Raw genomic sequence first — 22,429 nt, forward strand, 5'->3', positions numbered from 1 at the left:
AAATATTTGTTGGTGATATGATGGATAAATGTGGGTTCAGGGTCCACGGAGTGGGGAGAATGTGGATGGGCACCAAGGGAGGGAAGAGATGTGGGTGGGCAGAGGTGGGAGACCAGGAGGGTGAGGGCAGTGTTGCTGCTGGACACCCAGGAGTGTGACCACGGGGCTTTGCAGAGAGAAATGTCACTTTCTGCATCCCCAAAACAGAGGGAAAAGGGTGGCAGGGATCGGTTGTGGGGCGGAAGAGGAAGCAGAGGCTGTGCTCTGCCATTACTGGGGTTTGTGGGTTTGTGGGGCGTAGAAAGGACCCCGAGACATCAGTATTGAACCCATGGATAATCAATGCCTGGGAGTGCAGCACTGTGCTGCCAGCAGCCTCACAAATCCCATTCCATCCTCGGGATGAGCCCCAGTCTCCATCCCCTGGCACTTCCCTCCCACCTCAGCCCAACCCCACGGCCCTGGGGGACCCCACCGAGACACCCCATCATCCCCACCCCGTCCTGGCCACAATCGGGATGGGGACCTGTGGCTCGGGAAGGGGCCACAAAACCCGGCTGGCCATAAATCAGGGCTGGGAACAGCCGGGGCGGGATGGGCGCTGCCCCCAGGGCTGCGGGCTGGCTGCAGCCCTGCGGCTGCCTCTGCCAGGGATGCAGCCTGTGGGCCTTCCCCGCCCTCCTCCTCCTCCTCCTCCCCGGGGCGGAGGAAGGCAGCGGCCGCAGCTGGCACTGCAGGCGGTGGCCGGGGAAGCGGCTGCTCCGCGGAGTCTGATTTCCAGCGCTGTTTATTAATAACCCCTCTCCGCCCCATGCTAAGCCCATGTGCAGCGCAGAGCCGGCGGCGCTGGGCTCCGGGGGAGGAAGGTAAGAGCCCGCCCGGGCTGCCCAGGAAGGGGCCGGGGTCCTGCGGGGGGTGCTCGGCCGGGTGGGGTGGGGGGTCTGGGGTTCGGCACTCCCGGCGCTCAGGAACGGTCAGGGAGGGCCGGAGGTCCCTCTGGGGCACGCAGGAGTTTCGGGGGGATGCGGGGCGGTGGGAGGGACAGAGGGGAGGCAGGACACGGCGCCCTCCCCTCCCGTGCTGCCCCCGCGGAGCGGCCCCAAGAACTTCCAAAAACAAGAGCGGGCAGAGGGGAGGGCGAGGAAAACCGGGCAGAGGAGCTTTTCCCCCACCTTTGCAGGGGCTGCCCCTTCTCCAGCCGCGTCCGAGGCTGCCGTGTGTCAGCAGTGCCGAAAACTGCCTTATTAGGAGAGAAACTATCGGGGAAAATCAGATCTTTGCTTAAAGCCGTTGCTCCGAGCGCAGGGCTGCCGGTGGGTGCCAGCCTGCGCTCATTCCTCAGGGAATGACTAGACATGAGCTCAGCGGCGTGGCCGGGAGGTGAGAGCATCCTCCCACCCATCCCACCGGTCCTGGCGGCAGCGGGAAAACCCCGGCTCGTCCCCGAGCGTTGTCGCGTCCATCCCACCCCGAAGAGCAGCCGGGAGAAGGCGACAGCGAGGGTTCGGCGCTGGCAATGCCAAAAGCGCTGGGGACAATGCCGGGTCGGATGACTCGGCAAAGCGGCTCCTGCTGCAGGCGCTGCCGCTCGCAGCTCTGCGTGCGGGGCTTGCTCGGTCTCAGCCATCCCGGAGCCTGCCCGGCCTTCCAGCAGCGCATTCCCTTGCCGTGAGGTTATGGCACAGCGAGAAAACCCCGGCGGGTTTCGCAGGGAGCGCTGGCACGGGTCAGCTCGGTGCCGCTGGGGGGGCTGGTCCTGGCAGGCTGGCACAGGAGCGGTTCTTGGGTTTGGGGTCTGGGTTTGCACGCCTCGCTCCTCCTCCGCGGCAGTCAGACACTCTGATCGGGTTTTCATGGGGTTTTCTTTCCTCGTTTTGGACAGTCTGGGCCCGAATTGTCACCAGGGTGTTGAGCTCAGCCCTGTGGGTGACACAGGCATGGTCACAGCAGCAGGGCCGTGGTGGGACCCCCTGGCTCTGGGGTCTCACAGGGTGGGGAGGACAGGCTGAGACCTGTTACACTCATTGCTCTGCTTCACACCCCCTCTCCTTCCCAGGGACCTGATGGCACAGCCTGAGCCCCCTCCAGAGCTGCAGCTGGATGAAGCCAGAGCACCCCCAGCCCCACAGGGAGCAGCTGAAGGAGCTGCTCCACACCCAGACCGTCCTCACAGCCCCTTGGATCCAGCAGGGAATGGATCTAAACCCCTGCACAGGGGCAGCCCAGACCCCAGCCAGGAGCTGCAGGCTGCCAGCAGGGATCCTCCCCTGGAGATAAACACACCAGGGACTCAGGGGGATGAGGGTGCAGCTGGGGCTGGGATCCCGCTGGACGTGGATGCAGAGGGGACAGGAATGCCACTGGATGAGGATACAGCAGGAATTCCTCTGGATGTGGATGAAGGTGGGACAGGGATCCCAGTGGATGAGGATACAGCAGGAATTCCTCTGGATGTGGATGAAGGTGGGACAGGGATCCCAGTGGATGAGGATACAGCAGGAATTCCTCTGGACGTGGATGAAGGCGGGACAGGGATCCCAGTGGCTGGAGCAGGGATCCCAGTGGCCATGGACACAGAAAGGGCAGGGATCCCAGACAATGCAGATGGGGCAGGGATCCCGCTGGACATGGACACAGAGGGAGCAGGCGGCCCTCTGGATGCCAACGCCACAGAACACCAGTGCCTGACCCTGGAGGAGCTGGGGAATTATTTCCAGGAGTGCATCGAGGTCGTGGAGCAGCTGGAGAGGGAGCGGGACAGCCTGATCGCCGAGCTGGCGCAGCTGCGCGAGCCGGCGCTGCAGGAGATCCGCCATGCCCACGAGGAGATCCAGGCGGCCTGCAGGCTGCTGGCCAAGGTGGAGCTGGAGAGGGACAACCTGCGCGACGAGATCCGCCAGATCAAGCAGAAGCTCTTCAAGGTGACCAAGGAGTGCGTGGCCTGCCAGTACCAGCTGGAGAGCCGGCGGCACGACCTCTCCCAGCACGCCGCCTACCAGGGCGAGCTGCAGAGCCAGGCGGGGCAGCTCTCGGGGGAGCTCTCCCAGCTGAAGGAGACCTGCGAGAAGGAGAAGGAAGTCCTGAGGCAGCGCCTGGAGGCTCCTCCCTGCCGGCAGGACAACCTGTACCTGCAGGAGAGCCGCAGGCTGTCGCTGGAGTTCGAGAGCTTCGTGGCCGAGAGCCGGCGGGGGCTGGAGGAGCACTACGAGCCGCAGCTGCTGCGGCTGCTGGAGCGGCGCGAGGCCGGGGCCAAGGCGCTGCAGGAGATGCAGGGAGAGATCCAGGGCATGAAGGAAGCCCTCAGGCCCCTGCAGGGCGAGGTCAGCCGGTTGAGGCTGCAGAACCGCAGCCTGGAGGAGCAGATTGTCCTGGTCAAGCAGAAAAGGGATGAGGAGGTCGGGCAGTACCGGGTACGGGCCCCGAAGGGCACAGCTCCGTCCTCTTGGGAGAGAGGGGGCTGTGCTTGGCACCCAGGGAAACGGGCGTCCTGCAGGGTTTGCTTGTAGGGCCCAGGGAAATGGGGTGGATGAGGATGGGGAGGATGTGGAATGTCTCCTGCTGGTGGGAATCAAAATTCTCCCACACCCTGGCATGGGCCAGGTGAAGCAGCAGCCCCTGGGCCTAAGGCAAACCCTGAGATGTGGTGGGAAAGCTTGGGGCTTCACACAGCTTGGAAAATAGGTTTCTCCTGGATATCTTCACTTGGTTTTGGCCCTTCAGAAATGGCTCCAGGGATGAAGTGGAAGGGATGGGGGATTTCCTTCCCAAAGCTCAGCGACACTGCTGGGCACAGGCACCAGACCCTTCCCACAGCTCCTCTGAGCACAGCACTGAGCCAAGATGCCTGGAAAAGCCAGTTTTAAATACAGGTGGCTTTTCTTTTCCTGCTGGGGCAGGTTCTGCCCTTCCTGCTGCCAAGGAAGGGTCTCACCATGTCCCCACAGCCCAGGCCAGGCTGCCCCTGGGAGGGTGATTTGGCTGGGCCAGGCACCCCCCTGGCCTGAGGGACGAGGCAATTCAATATCTCCAAGAGCACATTTGGCAAGGAGGCTCCACAATTAATCTCCCCCCTTTCAACACTCTCTGTTCTCGGCTCGCAGTCTCTGCCTCCTCCCAGCAGTTTCTGGAAGCTGCCATTCCTCCCCTGCCACCACAGCTCCTCCCTGCTGGCGTGGGGATCAGAACCAGCACCCACACCAAGCTTGGCCTGCATTTTCAGGGTCCCTTGGACCCCTGGTGTGCCTCCACATTTTCCTCTTCCCAAATTCCTTATTTATCTCCCTCTGACTCACACGTTTATACAGCTCTGGCAGCTTCTCAAAACACACACCAAGTGGTTCAGGGGACAAAACCAAGCAGCCAGGAGAAGCCTAGGGACAAAACACAGCCCAGCCCAGCCTAAATCCCCAGCTGGGTGTTAAAACAAAGGTTTGTTTGCAGAGGTTTTTAAAGAGGGCAGCTGGGCAGAGGGAGGCACAGGGAGACCCCCGAGAGTGAGGGGAGCCCTGCTGCTCCTCGCTCCCTCAGCTACCCAGCCCTCTTCTCCCGCAGGAGCAGGTGGAGGAGCTGGAGGACAGGCTGAAGGAGCTCAAGAACGGGGTGCAGCTCCAGCAGCGCAAGAACCAGGAGCTGGAGGAGCTCAGGAGCAGCCTCCACCGGGAGCTCTCCATCTACAAGTGAGTTTGGGTCCGTCCCTGCGGGGCACAGGGGCACAGGGTGGTGGGGACACGGTCTGGGGACAGCACAGGCTCCTCCTCCCGGGCCCCAGCGGGAATTCCAGCTCCTCGGCACAACAGCCGAGAGGGATTTGCTGGGAACTCCCGCAGAGGGGTGGATGGCTTCCCGAGAAGCAGGCGTGGCAATTTAAGTGGTGGTTTCCTCAGGAATACGTGGAAAGGAGCTGAGGTTTGGCTTTGGGAAGCTGGAGCTGTTCTGTCCTGGTTGCACTCAAGGATGAGTGATGTGCAATGTGAATTTCTAAAGCTCCAGAAGACATCCATGAGTTTGGGGATTGTTTTACTCACCCAGCTTGGAGCTGCTGTGTTATTCCAGCCTCAGCTGCACACAATTTTAACCATTTTCTTCAGCCTCACTGCTCCTTCAGCACTCTTTTTTCCCCTTCTCCACCCAAACACCTCAGGAGGACATTCCCTAGCCCAAAGGTTTTTTATCCAAGCACAGGGATGAGCTCTCAGCCTGTCCTTGCAGCCTGGGGTTCTCCTAAACCACAGCCCAACGTTTAATCCCAAACACAGCAGTGAGTCTCTTAACTCCTGGAATTTCCAAATTGCCATCCCTGGAAGTGACACCTTTAAATGAGCTTTCACATTTGCTCTGGGGAGCTCAGAGTTAAGTGCAGCTCTGAGCTGCCTTTTCCATCAGCTCCCACCAAAAATGACATTCCCTTCTGTTAAATCCTCTTTGCCAAGGGCTCTGAAGGGCTGGGCCCCCACACTCAAGACCATGGCCTGAGCCCCTTGAAGTTTTTCCCAATTCCTTTCTTCCATACTACAAACAGAACTTTTTTCCCCTCTTTTCTCCAGCCAAAGCACTGATGTAAATATTCCATAGCCTGAATTTCCTCTCTCCCCTCACAGGAGCTGCTTAGAAATCTACGGCCACCTCTGCAAATCGGAGGAAAAAGCAGAGCAGGACTCTTAGAACACAGAATTTTCCTCTTTGTAGCAAAAGCCAGTGGACAGAGGCTCCAAGGGATGTCTCCTCGTGCTGCTTTACCCTGCCTGATGTGCAGCAGCTGCCTGGAGCTGGGAATACCATCCCTTTCCCTGGGTATTCCCCCAGGTGCTGCTGCTGCTCTTGATGTAAAACTGCTTTTCCCCAGAGGAGCAGAGCAAACCATCTTTGGACTGAACAATGGACATGGATGAGGAATAACTGATTGATGTTTTGCTGTGTTTGGGAAAATGCTGTCTTGTTCAAGCCTGCACAGAAAGTTCTGACAGCTGGTGGTAGTGGGGGTTTGACTTTTAAAGTTTACATGCAAGAGAAGCATTCTCCTTTGAAGAGGATTTTCTTTTGTATTTCGAGAGTTTCTGCTGTACTGGGACATGCTCCACAGAAATGAGGAGGTGGGGAAGAGGTTTCCACTTTATATCGAGTCTCACACTGAAAATAAAAGGTCAGAGTTTAAGGAGCCTTTTCATTCTCAGAGCTGCGTCTCAAAGGCCCAAATTTGTCTGTCAAACTGAGGTGGTTGTGTCAAAGTCATGGAAAGGGCTAAAGGCAGATTTAAAATGCAGACAGCAGCAGGGCTTGAGGGAAGAACAATTCAGGGATTTTGTGCCTGCTTGGGGGTTTGAGTGCTCATTAATTTATTTTACAAAGCAGCAGAAATGAGAGGGGGAGAAATATCCAACTTGATGTCTTAAAAATTTAAAAATCTCCCTAGCAGCACCCAACCTCATGGACACACATAGGCAGAGACCACATTCTGAAAACACCCTCACCAAAGCAGCAAATGCACAAAGAGCACAGAACTCCCCAACCTGGGCAGCGTTTACGTAGAAAAACTTTATTCCAACTGAAGAACTTACACGCAATTAGTCATGAGGAGATGGAGAGAACAGGCTGCTGGTGGCACTGACACCCGAGTGGAAGACGTGCAGGACCTTGTGGTCAAGGACTGAACTCCTAAAAAAAGTGAGTTCACCCACATTTCACTTGTTTCCCACCAGCTGCCAAGGCTGTTGAGGGCACCGGGGTCACCCGTTGGTACAAACAAACACCTTTCACGACTTGAGGGCTCCCCCAAGTTTCAAAAACCATTTCACAGAAAGGAAAGAAACATTATGTGAAAACACAGCTCAAGAAACACACAACAGAGCAAAAAATATGGGAGGTGAGAGAGGGTTTGCAGGAATAGCTAAAACCAAAACGCTGGCACCCAGCAGCAGGGAGGAAAGGGAAAGGAAGGAATGAAAAACCCAGAACTGCCAGGAGTGAAAAAAAAAAGAAATTTCAGTTCAAGTCAGAACTTGCAAGTCTTGTATCTGCAAAGGCAGAAAAAGCCACAAAGTACAGATAACTAAAGGAATTCCAAGGCTTCTGAGTTGTACTGAGGAGGACAAGACCTTCCACACCATTTCTGAGCTGTCAGGGGATTAACACTTGGATCATCTCTGTTGGCTCAAGCCCACTGGGGCAGCTCTGCCAATTTAACTTTTGTTTAAATTAGGCAAAAGCCTGTGGCTGCAGCAAGCAAAAGAGAGAGGAAAATAAACGAATCCCAAGCTTGCTGTGTGAGGAAGGCAGTTAAAAAGGGACAGACAGACCAATGGAGCAGGCTGCTGCAGGAACTCTGGCCAAGGAGCCACAGCAGGGCCTGGCTGAGGGGGCTGAGCCCTTTCTGCTTTTTGGGTGGTGGGCTCTCAGTGTGTGGTGGGAAAAGCCTGTGATGGATCTACAGGAGGATGGCTGAACACAAAGTCAACGTGTGTGTCTCAAAACCAGTGTTAAGTCAATCTCAGGGCTGAGAGGGAAGAGAAGGAGAAAGACTAAAACCAAGGAGAAGTTGCCATCTAGGAGCCTTGGCCTTCTGGATCCACGCTTCCTTCGGGATCTTCATCGTTGTAGATGTTCTCTGCCTGCAAGACAGGGATGGAGGCACTCAGGGAGCATGTCCCACCCTCTGGTCAGGATTCCACCCCAGGAAGTTCTGGTCATTTTATTATTTGCAGATATGGATCACCCATCCCTGATTTACATACACAAACAAACCTATCCATAAATGCAGGTCTCAAAAAATGTCCTGCAAAAAGGCATCTGCTAAAGGTGAGTCCACTGCAAGACTCACAGAAGAGTTTCAAGTATTTGTTTTGTAGATCCTCTACTCAGCAGCACTTTCTAGAAGAACTACACAGAAAGCTGCCAAGAACAAAAATTAGAGATAAACAAACAAAAAAAAATTAGGAAAATGGTCTTGTCAAAGCTCAAGATTATTTTCCAAAACCTTCAACAGCTGGGAATGTAGGGGCCAGCAAACTGTGCCTGTTCACCAGCACCCTTTTCATCTTTGGAGAATGAAATCTCAAATATTCTTTAAGACAATAATACAGAAACCTCAATTTCATCCTTGGTTCTCACACACTGTTTTCATTCAAACACAAAAGGGAAAAATTTCCTTCTGCACCAACACTTCCTTTTTTTTTTTTTTCAAACACAAAACATCTCCTGAGTATTTGGAAACCATTGCTCTGGCCAAAGCCAAAAGGGATTTCACTGCCCCTTTGAGATTTCAGCAGTGCTACAAACTGGGTAATTCAGAAGGCTGCAAATAAAAGCAGGAATGCTGAAATCCAGGAATTCCAACACCACCCTGCACCTTCCCAAACAACTCACCATTTGCCAGACTTGCATGATATTATCTTCTGATACAGAACAAATGACCCAGGGCTCATTGGGATTCCAGGAGAAATCTGAGATCTTTGCAGTATGACCACCATGGATGAACTGGGATTGGGGAAACAAAAAAGGGAATGGTTTGAAATTTGCACTGCAGGATGAGTAATAAGTGAAATTAATTAGTGAGAGTGAAAAGGCTCACCAACAGCTCTGGGGGGCCATCCTCAGCATCCTCAGGGGATTGCTCCTCTCCAATTTTACTGCAAAAAAAAAAAAAAAGAGAGGAAAAAAAGAAAATGTGTGGGTTGGTTTGGTTTGTTTTTTTTTTTTTTGAGGTGTGATGCAATTAATGAGGAATATTTTGAGGAATTTGGGATTTACCTCAAGTCCCAAACGTTTAGCCTGCGGTCTGTGCCACTGGAGGCCAGGATGGTTTCATTATGGGGAGACCACTGAACCTGCAGACAGGATAAATTTAAAAGTGAGTTTTGAGAAGCTGTAACGTTCCCCAACACTTCATTTTGTACCCTGGAAGCTCTACACAAACTCAAATTGATGCCAACACAAATACAAATAGTGTAAACAACCTTTATCACAGGAAGACTTGTGAATGTTCAAAGACAAAAAAAGACATTTCACCAAAAAGGTGCCACCTGGAACTTTTCCTCTAACAAACCCCATGTGTTTCCCAGTGCAAACAGCTCCAAGGGTACTGGCTGCTCCTTATCTTAACAAGGATTGCACAAACAGAACCCACAGACTCCTTCAGCAGCAGGCACAGCTCTCACATGAAAAGAAATCACTGTAATTAAGCTTAACTGCCCAAAAGCTCACATTTACTGCTCCTGCTGGAGATAAAGCTCTCCAGAACACACCACTTCTAATAGGATCACAGGATTAGGAAGGAACACAGAATTCTGCACACTAATGTGGCATTTCAGGATTCTGTAATTTTATTTAGACATAACACAGTCTGAACTGATAATCCCTCCACCAAAAAAAACCCCTCTGCATATTTTCCCTCTGATTAAGGAACGAGTTGGAGATGGAAATATTTAATCTGCTAAGCAGGTGCTGCCCATGGAGTGAACATTCTCTATTTACAGCAGCAAAATCAGCAATTATCTTTTGTCAGAGAGTGTTAAAGCTTCCTGCAGGAGCAGGCTGAGGAGATGCAAGCACTGCAGCCATTTCCCTGGCCTCCTGCTTCAATCTGCTGCCATGAATAATTTAATGGACTCTGCACTGCTACCATTTCATCCTCCTGCTGTGGTTAAAGCTCCAGAGCATTTCCCTGATCCCTTTCTGGACTCTCTTTCTGCATGGGAGCTCTGCAGCTCCACAACAACAACACCCAGAAAAATATAAGCAGATGAAAGAAGAGAATATCAGTTTTTAAGTGCAAAAACATTGTGGAAGAACTACTTTCCCTGTCCAGGCTGCTGACTAGAACTAAGTCTGTGAGGATACAAGATAAAGACTTTTTTTATACCTGAAATATTTCATCTTTATGTGATTCAAAGGAGTGCAGCTTCAGTTTTAGGTTCCTCAAGTCCCATAGAGCAACAGTCTAGAGAAAAAAAAATAAAAATATTTTGTTGAAGTAACCAGCATGGACATCCACCCCAGAAAGTGAGCAAGGACATTGCAAGGTGCAGGCAGAAGTACCTTATCAGCTGATCCTGTGGCCAGGATAAACTCACTGTAGGGGTTGAAGGAGAGGCAGTTCACCTCAGCTGTGTGAGCATCCACAGAATGACTGGGCTTGGAGGTGTTGTTCGACCGCGTGTCCCAGCTGGAGGGAAAACATGCAATGAGCTGAGGTTTGCACCCATCCCACCCATCATGGAGATGGGAAAGCCTGAGGGGCACAAACAAGCTGGGAAGGGGTTCCCTCACTTACATCATGAGCTTCTGATCATCAGCCACAGATCCAAAGAGGGATTCATGGAGCAGGTGCCAGGACACATCTTCCACCACCGCTGTGTGCCCCGTGAAGATGGTCTTGGCATCCACCACTTTGCCTTCTTTGGGAACAGCACTGATATCCCACAAGCAAATGGTCTTTGAAAGAACAAAAAGGTAAAAATGTACATCTTTAGACCCTGTTTCCCTCCTCCCCCTCAAACCCAGATGTTTTTGTCCTTCGCAGGGCACAGCAAGTGCAGGCTGAGCCCAAGCACTCACGTGATCGTCAGAGGCACTCAGCAAGTGCCCGCTGAGGTTGGGGTTCCAGGAGAGCCCATAGCCCTCCTTCTGGTGCCCACGGAGACGCAGGTCGGGGTTGCACTCTCCAGAAGGATCTGCAACAAGGCAGGGTAAGGGTTCCAGGGCCTGAATCATTCCCAGCACATCCTGGAATAGCTGGCATTAAGTTTATGGAACTTTAACCCAGTAGCCACCTCCAAATTTCAAACCATTCCCTTTTGGCCTGAGTTCCAGCTGGAGGGAGGAACAGCAGCTCAGCTCTTCCTGCTCAAAAAACTCCTCCTCAACACTCAGAAATATAAAGTGGGATGGTTTTTTCCTCTCATCATCTCCAACTGCACTTCTTAAGTGAGGAAGACACTTCTGATCCTCCCCACAAGCAGCAAAAGGAATTACTTTAAACAACCTTGATGAGTTCATAGGTAAATGACTGTTAATATATTTACAGAATATCAGGGGAACAGCTCAGCTACCCACCAAATCAATCCCAGTTCCCAAAAATCCACCTTCTACCACCTGAAATACCTCACAGTGAGGTGACAAAACAAGCAGTGGAAGTGCAGGAAAAGGTTTCCTTTTCCAAGGATGCATTTGGATACATCTGTTTAAACTTTGTACAGAATAATCCCTTGAATAAACACCCACACGTCCCTAAAATCCCCAATAAGGGGCAACCCACACCATTTTTAACCTCTTTTTCGACCCTGGGGGGATGAGCTGGCTGCTCTCTGGGCACAGACCTGGCTTGGAGGGGTGTTTGGTGTAATCAAAGACCAGGACATCACTGGAGGGAGTCTTGGTGGCAATGATGCAGGGGTTCTGGGGCATGTACCGGGCCCTGTTCACCTCTCCCTCGTGGTTTATCTTGATCTCAATTTCAATTTTTCCACTTACTGAGCCAAAGCCTCCAAACTCTAGGAAAAAGAGAGTTGTGAATAATAAAGTCAGTTTCAGAACAAGGCACAGAGAGCTGGTTCAAGGCTTGCTACCAAGCTCTCAGAATAGACAAAGTTGTGGTAAAAACAAATCGCCATTTTAGGACTGTCATACAACTTGTTAAACCTCATCTTTATACATAAAATAAATTAGTAATTCATAAAACTGCAAAATTTGGGCAAAAATAATGGGTTTTGGATTATTTTAGAATTCATTTAAAATACTTTTGAGAAATACTGAAGTAGAATAGAAACACTTTTTTATTAGACAACCCTGTGTGCATAAACAACTTTAAGAAGCCCAAAGATCAAAATACTCATTGCACAATCCAAACTTCCTGTAAAAAGCAGAGCAAACATTGGATCAGTAAGGACTTTCACCAGGTGGAAAGACTGATTCAGCCAAGCAAACAGGAGAAATGTCTAACTTGGGACAGCCACAAAGATTACAAAGCATCAAATTCTGGTCTGATACATGGAATAAAACACAATTTCACCCTAGAGGGGTTGGGACAGCAATCACGCAGCAGAACTCACAGACAAATGGAGAATGCTTGAAATGCTACACCCCTCTGAAATAAAAATATTCTTTTACACGAGTTTGTGTAAAAATGTTTTGCGTGACTTTGCGTAATGCAAATGTGGTAATAAAAATACCAATTAAAAGCAGTGTGTGGGATTCAAGGTCAGTTCCTCAGAAACAGGGAAGGGAGAGGTTTTCCCACACAAATATTTTTGCAATTAACCTCTACTGTCTGTTTTCATCATTAGAAATATTAGATTAGTAACACATTCAACAAACAGAATTTGTCTGTTAAGGAGGCACCACTTAGAAATAAATTATTTTAGAAGTAAAATCTGAACTTTGCTACCTGAACTTTAGGAAAAGACAAATTTTCTACTGAGAAAAGAAGGGGAAATGGTTGAAATCCCCCTTTTTGGGCTCTCACCTCCTTTCTCACTGTCGTAGTGGGAAGCATCAAACTGGGCATCGTCGTTGGGCAGCTGCACGCTGGCAATCACCAGGTGGTTTTGTTCATCTGAGGTGTGGGTGCCCAGCACCAACCTGTGGATGCTGAAATCTTTGCCTTCAGGCCTGCAGGGGAACAGAAACACAACAGGGATCACAAAATCTCTTCCCTGTGAGGATGGGGAGGTGCTGGCACAGAAGTCGTGGCTGCCCCATCCCTGGAAGTGCCCAAGGCCAGGCTGGACAGGGCTTGGAGCACCCTGGGATGGTGGAAGTGCTCCTGGATGAGATTCAAGGTCCAAACCAGTCTGGAATTCTGTGATCTCAACCTAAAAGCCAGCACAATCCTGGATTTGCTGCTTATTCTGCTTTAAAGGGGCCCCTTTACCTTGTGACATCAGGAAGCCACTGAGCAGTCAGGCTGGGCCACTCCAGGGCATGGGTCATCACCAGGTCATACAGGAAGGGGGTGTTCTTCTTCCATATCTTGTACTCCTCGTTGATCACGCGCTCTTCCACTGCATCATCAAAGGCTGCTGAAGTGGTTCATCAGAAATACATACAATTAATTATTTATAAGTGGATTTACAGGCACACAGCGTGTGGGCAGGCAATGGGTTAGAGTCAAGTACACCAATCACATCCTGGTTTGATACTTATCTACTGGAGTAGTTACTAAATGGTTAAAAATCCCCTGTTGGACATGCTAACGCTTTTTTTCTGCATATATGGCTGGGAATTAATATCAATTATGTCAAATTTCATGCCTGGAAGTGTTCCAGGGCTTGGGATAGTGGAAGGTGTTCCTGCCATGGCAGGGGTGGAATGGCATGAGTTTAAGGCTTGATTTGATGATGATGGTGTTGGAGCAGCTCAATAAAATTCTGAGACTCAGAGCACAGGGAGGCAAAACCCAGCCTCGTAACGATGTTCAAACGCAGGAGATCCAGCAGCTGCTGTTTAACAAACCGGTCTGGGCGCAGCCTTGAACTGCTTATCCCCAGATTCCAGTTTCCCGAGGCTCCTTCTGCTGCCTTGTCGCTTTCAAACGCTTTCTCGGCCCATCTGTCACCTGCCTCCGGTGCAGAGGAGGAGGCGACCGGCAGACCCGGGGGAGCTCGGCGGCGGAAGGGGGACACCCCCGGGGAACCGGGGACACCCCCGGGGAACCGGGGACACCCCCACGGGAGCGGGGACACCCCCAGGGAACCGGGGACACCCCCACGGGAGCGCAGCTCACCCATGAAACGGAGACACCCCGGCCGAACCGGGGCCCCCTCAGGGCGCGCGGCAGCAGCCGGTGACCCCGCCTCGTCCGCCCGCCGCCCCCGCGGGGCACGGCCCGGCTCTCCCGGCCCCACCAAGCCCTCCGGGGGGCACGGGGGCGGGCAGCAGGGCCCGGCCCGGCCCGCTCTGCCCGCTCCGTGCGGCGGCCATGGCCCCTCAGGCCCCGCCCCGCGCGCCCCCTGGCGGCGCCGCCCCGCTCCCCTCACGCCGTACCGGATGGCGGGGGGGGCACCCCGCGCCTCACGGCGGAGGCCGCGCCCGCCCGTCCGGAGCCTTTACCTTCCTTGTCCGCCATGGCGGGGCGGGGGGAGCGCGGCGGCGGCGCGGAGCGAGGCGGGGCGGGCTGGGCGAGGCGGGCGGGCGGCTCCTGCGCTCGCTGCTCCGACCCCTCCGGCCGCGGCTCCGTCTATTGTTTCCTGCCCCCGCTGCGTGCGGCTCCCGGCGCCGCGCACCCCTTCGCGCGCCAACGCCGCCCAATCAGCGCCCGCCGCCGGGGGGCGCCGGCCAATCGGCGGAGGGCAAGGGGGCGGGGACGGGAGCGCGCGCGGCGGTCACGTGGGAGGGCTCCCTGTGTGAGCCGCCATTTTCCGGAGCGCCCCCAGCGCGCTCTTAAAGGGGCCGCGCCCCGCGCTGAGGGGCGGCGGGTCCCGGTTTGGTGCCGGTTCCCGGTGCTCCCTCCCGGTCCCCGGCTTGGAAGAACCGGTGTCTGCGGCTCCTGCGGCCACCACAGACGCGGGCAGAGCGTGTCGGGGCGGCAGCGGAGCGGTGCGTGTGTGGGCCGAGGCCTCCTCGCAGGGCTGCCCTGACACCACCGGGGATCCTCGGCGTTATTAATTATCTGTAATCACGAATATATTCCCTTTTTCCACAGTTCACTGCCGCGGTGAGTTTTAGAGGTGTGATATTTGCTGGTTCTGCTGAGGGTAACCCGGGACCTGACTGCTCACAGCTGAGGCTTAACAGGTTTAAAATCAAATATCAAATCAATATCTGGGTTTATTCCTCAAGGGATACCCCGAGGTCTCAGCTTCGGACTTCTCTTTCCAACACACTTAGATTTTAGCTGAAATTAAAGACTGGAAATTCTATGTCTTATTTCTAAGCCTTGGCATAAGAAGCAACTCCTGTGTAAAAGTTAAGGGGTGTCTGTAAATTATCTGTATTGGGTTGGGTTCAGCTGTGGAAAAATCTTATAATGCACAAAAATATTAAAGAATAGTTATGATGTCTGGAAATCTGGCGAGGAAAATTCATTAGCCTGAAGTTAATTGGGTTCTTCAGTTTGTGTCTGCTGGATTTACAGAAGAAAAGGAAAACGGCAATTTGTGAGATTCTACTTTTAAATGGGGGAGTTGATACAGTTCTGTTTGTTTGTTTTATTTTAAAAATCGGCCAGGAAAGGAACACAGGAAACCCCTGGCAGTTGGGTGACAGCTGGATTTGTTCTTTGAGGTCTGCAGGTTTTAATGTAATCCTTGTCCTAAGAAAACACAACTTTTTTTCCTAAGAAAAAAAGTCTTCTGTAAGGTCACATCAGGGGTTTTTGGGGCAGTGACACTTCAGGTGTGTGATGTACAATGGGCTGAGCACCCTCAAAAAAAATCAGAAAATTAAAATTTACCTGAAGCATGAGAGTTCAATTCACTTTACAGCTGTTCCCATCAGCTGTATTTCATTAATTGTGAATGACTGGAATGCTCAGTGTACACAAGGAGGAAAAGACACAATTCCCAGAAAAGGCCCAAGTCCACAATTCCCATAAGGAATATTTTCCCTGCTGGCTGGACAAACTTCACTTCGAGGGTTGACTGCCGACTTGCTCCCTTCCCAGTCTGGCCCAAACGGCTGAACGGAGAATCCAGCCCTGGGTGAGCCCTCATTCCCCACAGGCTGAAGCGCCGGGGAGTCAGGCAGGGAGGGAGGAGTGCTGGCCCTGCCCCGCAGCAGGAGGGGAGGGAGCCCTGAGGAGCCCTGATGGCAGCTGAGGACAGGGACTACAGCCTGACCCAGGAGCAGCAGGCGGTGAAGGACAAGTACCCCCCTCTCTGCAAGAAATATGAATGTGAGTATTTTATTTTTAAATTAATTTTTAAATTTAATTTTATTTATTAAAATATTATCGTGATTCAGTGTAGGTGTGGCAGTGCTGTTGTGAGGGCAAGGAAGATGGCAGGAAATACAGAAATGAGAAACCAATTTTCTTAAAATTGGTTTTTTTAAAATTAATTTTTAATTTTTAAATTTAATTTTTAAATTTAATTTTAAAATTTAATTTTATTTATTAAAATACTATCGTGATTCAGTGTAGGTGTGGCAGTGCTGTTGTGAGGGCAAGGAAGATGGCAGGAAATACAGAAATGAGAAACCAATTTTCTTCATCGTGCTTTTCTTGTTATGGGCACTGGAAAAAAAAAATATCACCATAGAAATAAATTACTTAAGGCTCACCCTGAAAACTTTTCTGAGCCATTTCTTAGCAATTTTTTGTACCTCTGATGTGGGAAGGGACATTCAGAAGTGTGCTGGGTTTGTGTTGGTGTTTTCACTCTGCTTGAAGATGATTTTGAAGATGATTATCTGCCTTTCCCCACCCCTGGAATGTCTCCTCAAGCATGTGGGTGGCAGCCCTAGGGCCAGCTCCAGGCAGGGGACCCTTCCCTGCCTGGATTTTGTGTCACCAGTGCCTGTCTGGGGGGACAGCCTCTGTTATCTCTGATAGAATTTACATTTTTCAGCTCTTACTTTGCTAGAAGTGCAGAAATTGTGACACATCACAACAGCCATGCAGTTTCCATAGCTGGAGGAGGTTTTATCCCTCTTTTGCATCCAGAGGAATTTGTTTGCTTTAGAGACTGTTGTTGAGAACCCTTTAATAGTGTATGATCTCTTTAAGCAGCACCAAAATATTTTTTTCCAGTTGAAGTGAGCATTTATTTCACATCCCAACTTGGTTCTGCTGGATCTTTGCATTTCTTTCATTCCTCTGAATCAATATAAATGAGGTTCATGTGCAGCTGGATACATGGGATGTTAATCATGCTCCATGAGTAAAGTTTGTCTTCTATTTTATATTCCATCCTGTGTTTTAAATTCCTCTCTTTGCATAATGGCTGCTTTTGGGTGTGGACAGGTAGATTTCCTCACTGAGCTGGAAATGTTTGCAGATCTCACCCTCTGCATGAATAACTTTCAGTCCTGCAGACTTCAGCATAAACTCTTTACTCCTGGTGAAAGTTTTCTTTTTATTGCAGTTAACTTGTGGAAGCCTGTTGGGTTACAGCAGCCAAACCCTGCACTGACATAATCACATTAAACAGGGGTTTTTGGGCAGAAATAATCCAAAATTCCACCTGTGTTCAATTGTTCCAATATACTCCAACATAGATTTATCACATCTGCAGATGAATGTAAAAATGTTTTATTAGAAAATCAGCTCTTTATGTTATTTTTTTTAATCCTCATGTTATAAAACCTTTGGTGACATCATTCCTTTTCTTTTTGCTTCCCCTCAGATTTGGATCACACAGCAGACGTGCAGTAAGTGTGGGCAGCTGGGATTTCTCAGGGTGACAAATTGATTATTTTTTACACTGCTTTAAGCCTGCAGGAACAGCCAAGGACACTTTGCAGATCTAACACCTTGTGGGACTCTGAAATTGCACTCACTGGGTGCTTTGATATGGTCAATTCTGTTCCTGCTTTTGGGACACCATAGAATTATGTTTGGTTTCTTTTCTAGTATTGCAGTGGTGCTTCTGACTAAGCCCCTGTGTTATTTGGAAATGTCTTTTGAAATCTCCTTTTAAACAAAATTTCTTCTACGTATAGACACCAATTAGCCACATTAGGAAATGACTTTCTTGGTGGCTGATAAAACATTTATTTTCCATGTTCTCCCAAGAAACTCTTCTGACAAAATTGTCCTTCTAGAAAAAACGGATGGTTTTTTACTCATTCACCTCCTCTGCCTGAATTCCTTGTTCTGATTTCTCACCTGGGGCTGTTTCTTTTTGCTGTGATCCAGTATTTTATTGCAGTGACTGTTCCATGTGTTTTTAGGCTCCAGTGATTGTTCTATGGGTTTTTTGGGGGGCTCCAGTGATTGTTCCATGTGGGTTTTTTTGGGCTCCAGTGATTGTTCCATGTGGTGTTTTTGGGATCCAGTGATTGTTCTATGGGTTTTTTTGGGGTTCCAGTGATTGTTCTATGGGTTTTTTTGGGGTTCCAGTGATTGTTCTATGGGTTTTTTGGGGCTCCAGTGATTGTTCTATGGGTTTTTTTGGGGCTCCAGTGATTGTTCTATGGGTTTTTTTGGGGCTCCAGTGATTGTTCTATGGGTTTTTTTGGGGCTCCAGTGATTGTTCTATGGGTTTTTTTGGGCTCCAGTGATTGTTCTATGGGTTTTTTTGGGGCTCCAGTGATTGTTCTATGGGTTTTTTTGGGGCTCCAGTGATTGTTCTATGGGTTTTTTTGGGGCTCCAGTGATTGTTCTATGGGTTTTTTTGGGGCTCCAGTGATTGTTCTATGGGTTTTTTTGGGCTCCAGTGATTGTTCTATGGGTTTTTTTGGGCTCCAGTGATTGTTCTGTGGGTTTTTTTGGGCTCCAGTGATTGTTCCCTGTGTTTTCAGGCTCCATGCCTGGGGAGACACGTTGGAAGAAGCCTTTGAGCAGTGTGCCATGGCCATGTTTGGCTACATGACAGACACAGGCACTGTGGAACCCGTGGATACAGTGGAGGTGCAGGCAGAAGGTGAGGACTGAGCTTCCATGGAGAGCTAAGACAGTGAGAAAGGCACCAAAAATCTCAACCTTTACACACAGCCTTACTACAGTTAATTAAAATGTAATTCAGCATCGTTACTGAATCTCCTGTACATCTGAGGTGCTCTTAAAAATTTTTTTTTTTGCTGAGACAATCTCTGCTTCAACCACACAGGGCATGACTTGTTGTCTCTTCTCTTCCACTTCCTGGATGAGTGGCTGTATAAATTCAGTGCTGATGAGTTTTTTATACCCAGGGTAAGTGTTCTGCTTTCAGCTTTTTCCATTTGTAGGGCAAGGCTGTTCCCTGATAACCCCAGCTCTGAATGCACTGGTATTTTAGGGGAAAAAGGAACACAAGAAATACAAGGCCAGGCTGGATGGGGCTTGGGGCAAGCTGGGCTGGTGGAAGGTGTCTAAGCAGTGGGAAATAACCTTTGTCAGTGGCATTTACTGTGAATTTCTGCCTGAAGGTAGGAGGTGTGACTGACACATTCTCCTCCCACTCTCTGCAGGAAGTGAAAGTTCTTCACATTGACCGAAGGCAGTTCAAAATAAGATCAATTGGGTGAGCTTAAACCCTTGTCTGAAAATGCATTGTGGACTTTTCTTGCTTCCTTTGAGGCTTTAAAGGAAAATCTCACTGTTCTGTGCCCATCACTGAAGCTAGTTATAGCATTTGGTAAATATTACCAAAATTACAACACATCTCTTTTATTTTTTGCCTTTTCAGGTGGGGAGAAGCATTCTCTTTAGACAAACACCCTCAGGTAGGCAGTGGTTCTTCTTTTCCATTTTAGGGGAAGGAGGTGTGATGTTCTTTAAAACCAGACCTCTGAGTTCTGCAGAGATCAAAATATAAATGTGGCTGAAGTATCACTGAACTCAAGATCTCACTTCCTGCATGGTTTGGTGAATGTGTCCCTGAAACTGAGCATGACATTTCCTCAAAACTCAACAAATTAACTCAATTGGCTTCCTTTTTGTGATGCTGATAACACAGAAAAATCAATCTATATTCAGAATTTTTGTGTTTGGGTTTCACACTATTGGTACAGATTTCTGCTTAGTCAGTTTTTGCTTTTTTCTTCTTTCTTTTTTTCCTAAAGTATTGTTAGAAGCAAAATCCAATGTCTTGCTCTGTGTCATTTTTAGCATAGCAAATGTTGATGGTCTGTCAGAGGTAAAAGAAGGAATTTGTGATATTAAGAGGCAATAAAATAAGGAAATAATTCCCTTTTCACTGTGTGGCCTGGCCATTAGTGTGGCAACTTCCTTATTCATCAGAACAAATATAACTACAGCTTCTTGGGGGAAAAATGGATAGCATTTGAGGAAAGGGATGAGAACTGGGGGTTCTGAACTGGTAAAAGGGATAAAATTTAGAAAATCTATGGTTTGTGTCTCTTTTCTAGGGCACAGAGGTCAAAGCCATAACTTACTCAGCAATGCAGATCTGTGAAGATGAAAAGCCAGAAGTCTTTGTCATCATTGATATTTAAAACAAGAATGGTGTGGTTGGGTGGTGGTTGCTCATCATCTGGTGAAAGCCCCCTAAAACTGTAATCCCTGTGGAAAAAAAACTAAGGAATTGGCCAGTTAAAATCAGAAATTGCAGGGAATGTCAGACTGTTTTCACAGAGACAGAATAAGAATTCTTTGAGGTTTGGGGGGTGTGGAGAAGGAGAGGTTTGTACAGGTTGGAAGAGTCCCAGGAATGCTGGCAGTCAGCTTTTCAGGCTGGTACATGTGCTAGGGGCTGTATGAAATACAGAAATTGCTGGAGCTGATAACTAAAATACTCCCTTTTTGCAGCGTGGCAGGAGATAATGTTCATCTAGATTGATTTCATTTGCATATTTCATGTTCTAATTCTGAGCTGACATCCCTCCTCCACATTCCACAAATCCAAAATAGCTGCAGTGGCTCAGATGTAATGTGGGAAAAAATCTTGAGTTTTAAAATTAGACACCTAAAAAATGATGCCAATTAAACAAACAAACCACCACATCTTTTAAGCTACTTTAAAAAGAAGTCATGCCAGCAGGTGGTGCTGAATTGCTGTAAATAAATTGCCACGTGAAATCTTAAAACAGGTGACTGTGTACCTGAAATCCTCTTTTATCACCTGTAAGTCTCAAAAGTTGGCAGCTTTGCTGCTGTGGTGGAAGGGAATGGAAAGGGATGTCCCAGGTTCTCCCTGGGTTCACTCCCAGCTGTATCTTGTGAAAATTGAGTCTTTTTTAAAAAGCATGGTTTGGATCAGCCTAATTGTCTTTTTAAAAGAACAATAGAGACAATCCTTAAATGTCAAAGGATTATGGACTTTACTGAATCAAAATTAATCAAAAATAATCAAAAGGGTGTTGTTTTGGTATCTTTTTTTAAATTACAGGATGGCGAGTGTGCATTATCTGCTGTTTTAATTTAATTTAAATGTGAGGAGCATAGGCCTGGCCTGCTCTGTTACCATAAATGCTCCAAGTGCCTCACTGTGGTGTCTCATCTTGTAAAGTCATCTTAAATAGTTTTGGTTTTATTTCCATGCTGTAAAGACTGAGGGATAAAACCTCTCTCGTTTTTTTTAAGCAAGCCTCAATGCCAAAATAAAACTTGGACTGAAACATTAATGGCTTTATGAATGATCTTGACTGGTCAATTTGGACACAAATGAGTTACATTCGTGCTTTGTCCTCTGCTGAGGTGAGCAGACTCTTTTATCAGTAACAATTGCAACATGCCAGTTTAATGGTACGGAATAAGTGTGATTTTCTTCAGCTTGAGGTTTCTTTCTGCTCATGCAGAGCCCCAAGGGCAGCGAGAGCGCGGCCGCCATTGCGGCCCCCTCAGGAGCCACGCTGCAACATCATTGGCTGGCTGGGTCACGTGACCGCGCTCGACCAATCGGGCCTCGAGTTGAGGCGGGGCTTTGTTCTCCACAGCCTGAGGGGAGATGGACACGGAGCGAGGGTCAGTGGTGAGGGGAGATGGACACGGAGCGAGGGTCGGCGGTGAGGGGAGATGGACACGGAGCGAGGGTCAGTGGTGAGGGGAGATGGACACGGAGCGAGGGTCGGCGGTGAGGGGAGACGGACACGGAGCGAGGGTCGGTGGTGAGGGGAGATGGACACGGAGCGAGGGTCGGTGGTGTGGGGAGATGGACGCGGAGCGAGGCTCAGTGGTGAGGGGAGATGGACACGGAGCGAGGGTCGGTGCGTGAGGGGAGATGGACACGGAGCGAGGCTCACTGGTGAGGGGAGATGGACACGGAGCGAGGGTCAGTGGTGTGGGGAGATGGACACGGAGCGAGGGTCGGTGCGTGAGGGGAGATGGACGCGGAGCGAGGGTCGGTGCGTGAGGGGAGATGGACGCGGAGCGAGGGTCGGTGCGTGAGGGGAGATGGACGCGGAGCGAGGGTCGGTGCGTGAGGGGAGATGGACGCGGAGCGAGGGTCGGTGCGTGAGGGGAGATGGACGCGGAGCGAGGGTCGGTGCGCGAGGGGAGATGGACACGGAGCGAGGGTCGGCGGTGAGGGGAGATGGACGCGGAGCGAGGGTCGGCGGTGTGGGGAGATGGACGCGGAGCGAGGGTTGGCGGTGAGGGGAGATGGACGCGGAGCGAGGCTCAGTGGTGAGGGGAGATGGCCACGGAGCGAGGGTCGGTGCGTGAGGGACTGAGGGGAGCTGGGCAAGGACCCGAGCCAGGGCTGTGGGGAGGTGAGTGAGGGCTGGGGCTGTCAGGAGATGGGCAAGGACCTGAGGGGAGCTGGGTGTAGGAGCTGAGGGCAGCCTTCCTTTAGCCCAACTCTCTGAAACATGAGAGAATAAATTTATGTGGTTAAATTTTAACTTTGCAGACAAATGCTGAGGTTCCCCAAGATCAGTCTCAGGCTATAGTAACACGCTG

General features: G+C 50.1%; 3 protein-coding genes across 8 annotated transcripts; 2 read left to right on the forward strand and 1 right to left on the reverse strand.

The window, feature by feature from the left end:
* The first annotated feature begins 677 nt into the window (after nt 1-677).
* SYNC (syncoilin, intermediate filament protein) lies at nt 678-6,171 on the forward strand. Its single transcript, XM_064398068.1, has 4 exons — nt 678-866; nt 2,057-3,410; nt 4,552-4,676; nt 5,598-6,171. Exons 1-4 carry the CDS (start codon nt 823-825, stop codon nt 5,659-5,661), a joined length of 1,587 nt encoding a protein of 528 aa, XP_064254138.1. The 5' UTR covers nt 678-822; the 3' UTR covers nt 5,662-6,171.
* Nucleotides 6,172-6,516: 345 nt separating this feature from the next.
* On the reverse strand, nt 6,517-14,180 carry RBBP4 (RB binding protein 4, chromatin remodeling factor). Of its 4 annotated transcripts, none has more exons than XM_064398088.1 (12): nt 14,041-14,180; nt 12,863-13,010; nt 12,455-12,600; nt 11,310-11,483; nt 10,549-10,664; nt 10,265-10,425; nt 10,030-10,156; nt 9,854-9,931; nt 8,743-8,819; nt 8,564-8,621; nt 8,359-8,469; nt 6,517-7,604 (listed from the first exon to the last, which is right to left on the reverse strand). In XM_064398088.1, the coding sequence occupies exons 1-12, from the start codon at nt 14,054-14,056 to the stop codon at nt 7,539-7,541; spliced, it is 1,278 nt and encodes a 425-aa protein (XP_064254158.1). In that variant the 5' UTR covers nt 14,057-14,180; the 3' UTR covers nt 6,517-7,538. The 4 variants fall into 4 exon arrangements, with proteins under 4 accessions (XP_064254158.1, XP_064254159.1, XP_064254157.1 ...); XM_064398089.1 differs by having other exon boundaries at nt 12,863-13,007; nt 14,041-14,178; XM_064398087.1 differs by having other exon boundaries at nt 12,863-13,007; nt 13,975-14,071.
* ZBTB8OS (zinc finger and BTB domain containing 8 opposite strand) lies at nt 14,055-21,153 on the forward strand. Of its 3 annotated transcripts, none has more exons than XM_064398098.1 (8): nt 14,362-14,644; nt 15,593-15,823; nt 17,274-17,298; nt 18,391-18,512; nt 18,699-18,781; nt 19,039-19,091; nt 19,257-19,293; nt 19,939-21,153. In XM_064398098.1, the coding sequence occupies exons 2-8, from the start codon at nt 15,736-15,738 to the stop codon at nt 20,023-20,025; spliced, it is 495 nt and encodes a 164-aa protein (XP_064254168.1). In that variant the 5' UTR covers nt 14,362-14,644; nt 15,593-15,735; the 3' UTR covers nt 20,026-21,153. The 3 variants fall into 3 exon arrangements, with proteins under 3 accessions (XP_064254166.1, XP_064254168.1, XP_064254167.1); XM_064398097.1 differs by having other exon boundaries at nt 15,651-15,823; XM_064398096.1 differs by lacking the exons at nt 17,274-17,298; nt 18,391-18,512; nt 18,699-18,781; ... (1 more) ...; nt 19,257-19,293; nt 19,939-21,153 and having other exon boundaries at nt 14,055-14,526; nt 14,633-14,644; nt 15,593-15,735.
* The last annotated feature ends 1,276 nt before the right edge of the window (nt 21,154-22,429 follow it).

Source organism: Passer domesticus, chromosome 24 (assembly GCF_036417665.1).
Source record: "Passer domesticus isolate bPasDom1 chromosome 24, bPasDom1.hap1, whole genome shotgun sequence".
NCBI classification, from domain to species: domain Eukaryota; kingdom Metazoa; phylum Chordata; class Aves; order Passeriformes; family Passeridae; genus Passer; species Passer domesticus.

Bases quoted from the DNA above. Each gene is read 5' to 3' on its own strand.
- SYNC (XM_064398068.1), top strand. From the start codon at position 823: ATGTGCAGCGCAGAGCCGGCGGCGCTGGGCTCCGGGGGAGGAAG. The intron at 867-2,056 runs GTAAGAGCCCGC...TCTCCTTCCCAG, and splicing joins CTGGGCTCCGGGGGAGGAAG to GGACCTGATGGCACAGCCTG. The intron at 3,411-4,551 runs GTACGGGCCCCG...CTTCTCCCGCAG, and splicing joins AGGAGGTCGGGCAGTACCGG to GAGCAGGTGGAGGAGCTGGA.
- ZBTB8OS (XM_064398096.1), top strand. From the start codon at position 14,055: ATGGCGGGGCGGGGGGAGCGCGGCGGCGGCGCGGAGCGAGGCGGGGCG.
- RBBP4 (XM_064398087.1), bottom strand. From the start codon at position 14,056: ATGGCGGACAAGGAAGGTAAAGGCTCCGGACGGGCGGGCGCGGCCTCC. The intron at 12,601-12,862 runs GTAAAGGGGCCC...GTTCCCCTGCAG, and splicing joins TGGCTTCCTGATGTCACAAG to GCCTGAAGGCAAAGATTTCA. The intron at 8,470-8,563 runs GTGAGCCTTTTC...CCCCAATCCCAG, and splicing joins ATGGCCCCCCAGAGCTGTTG to TTCATCCATGGTGGTCATAC.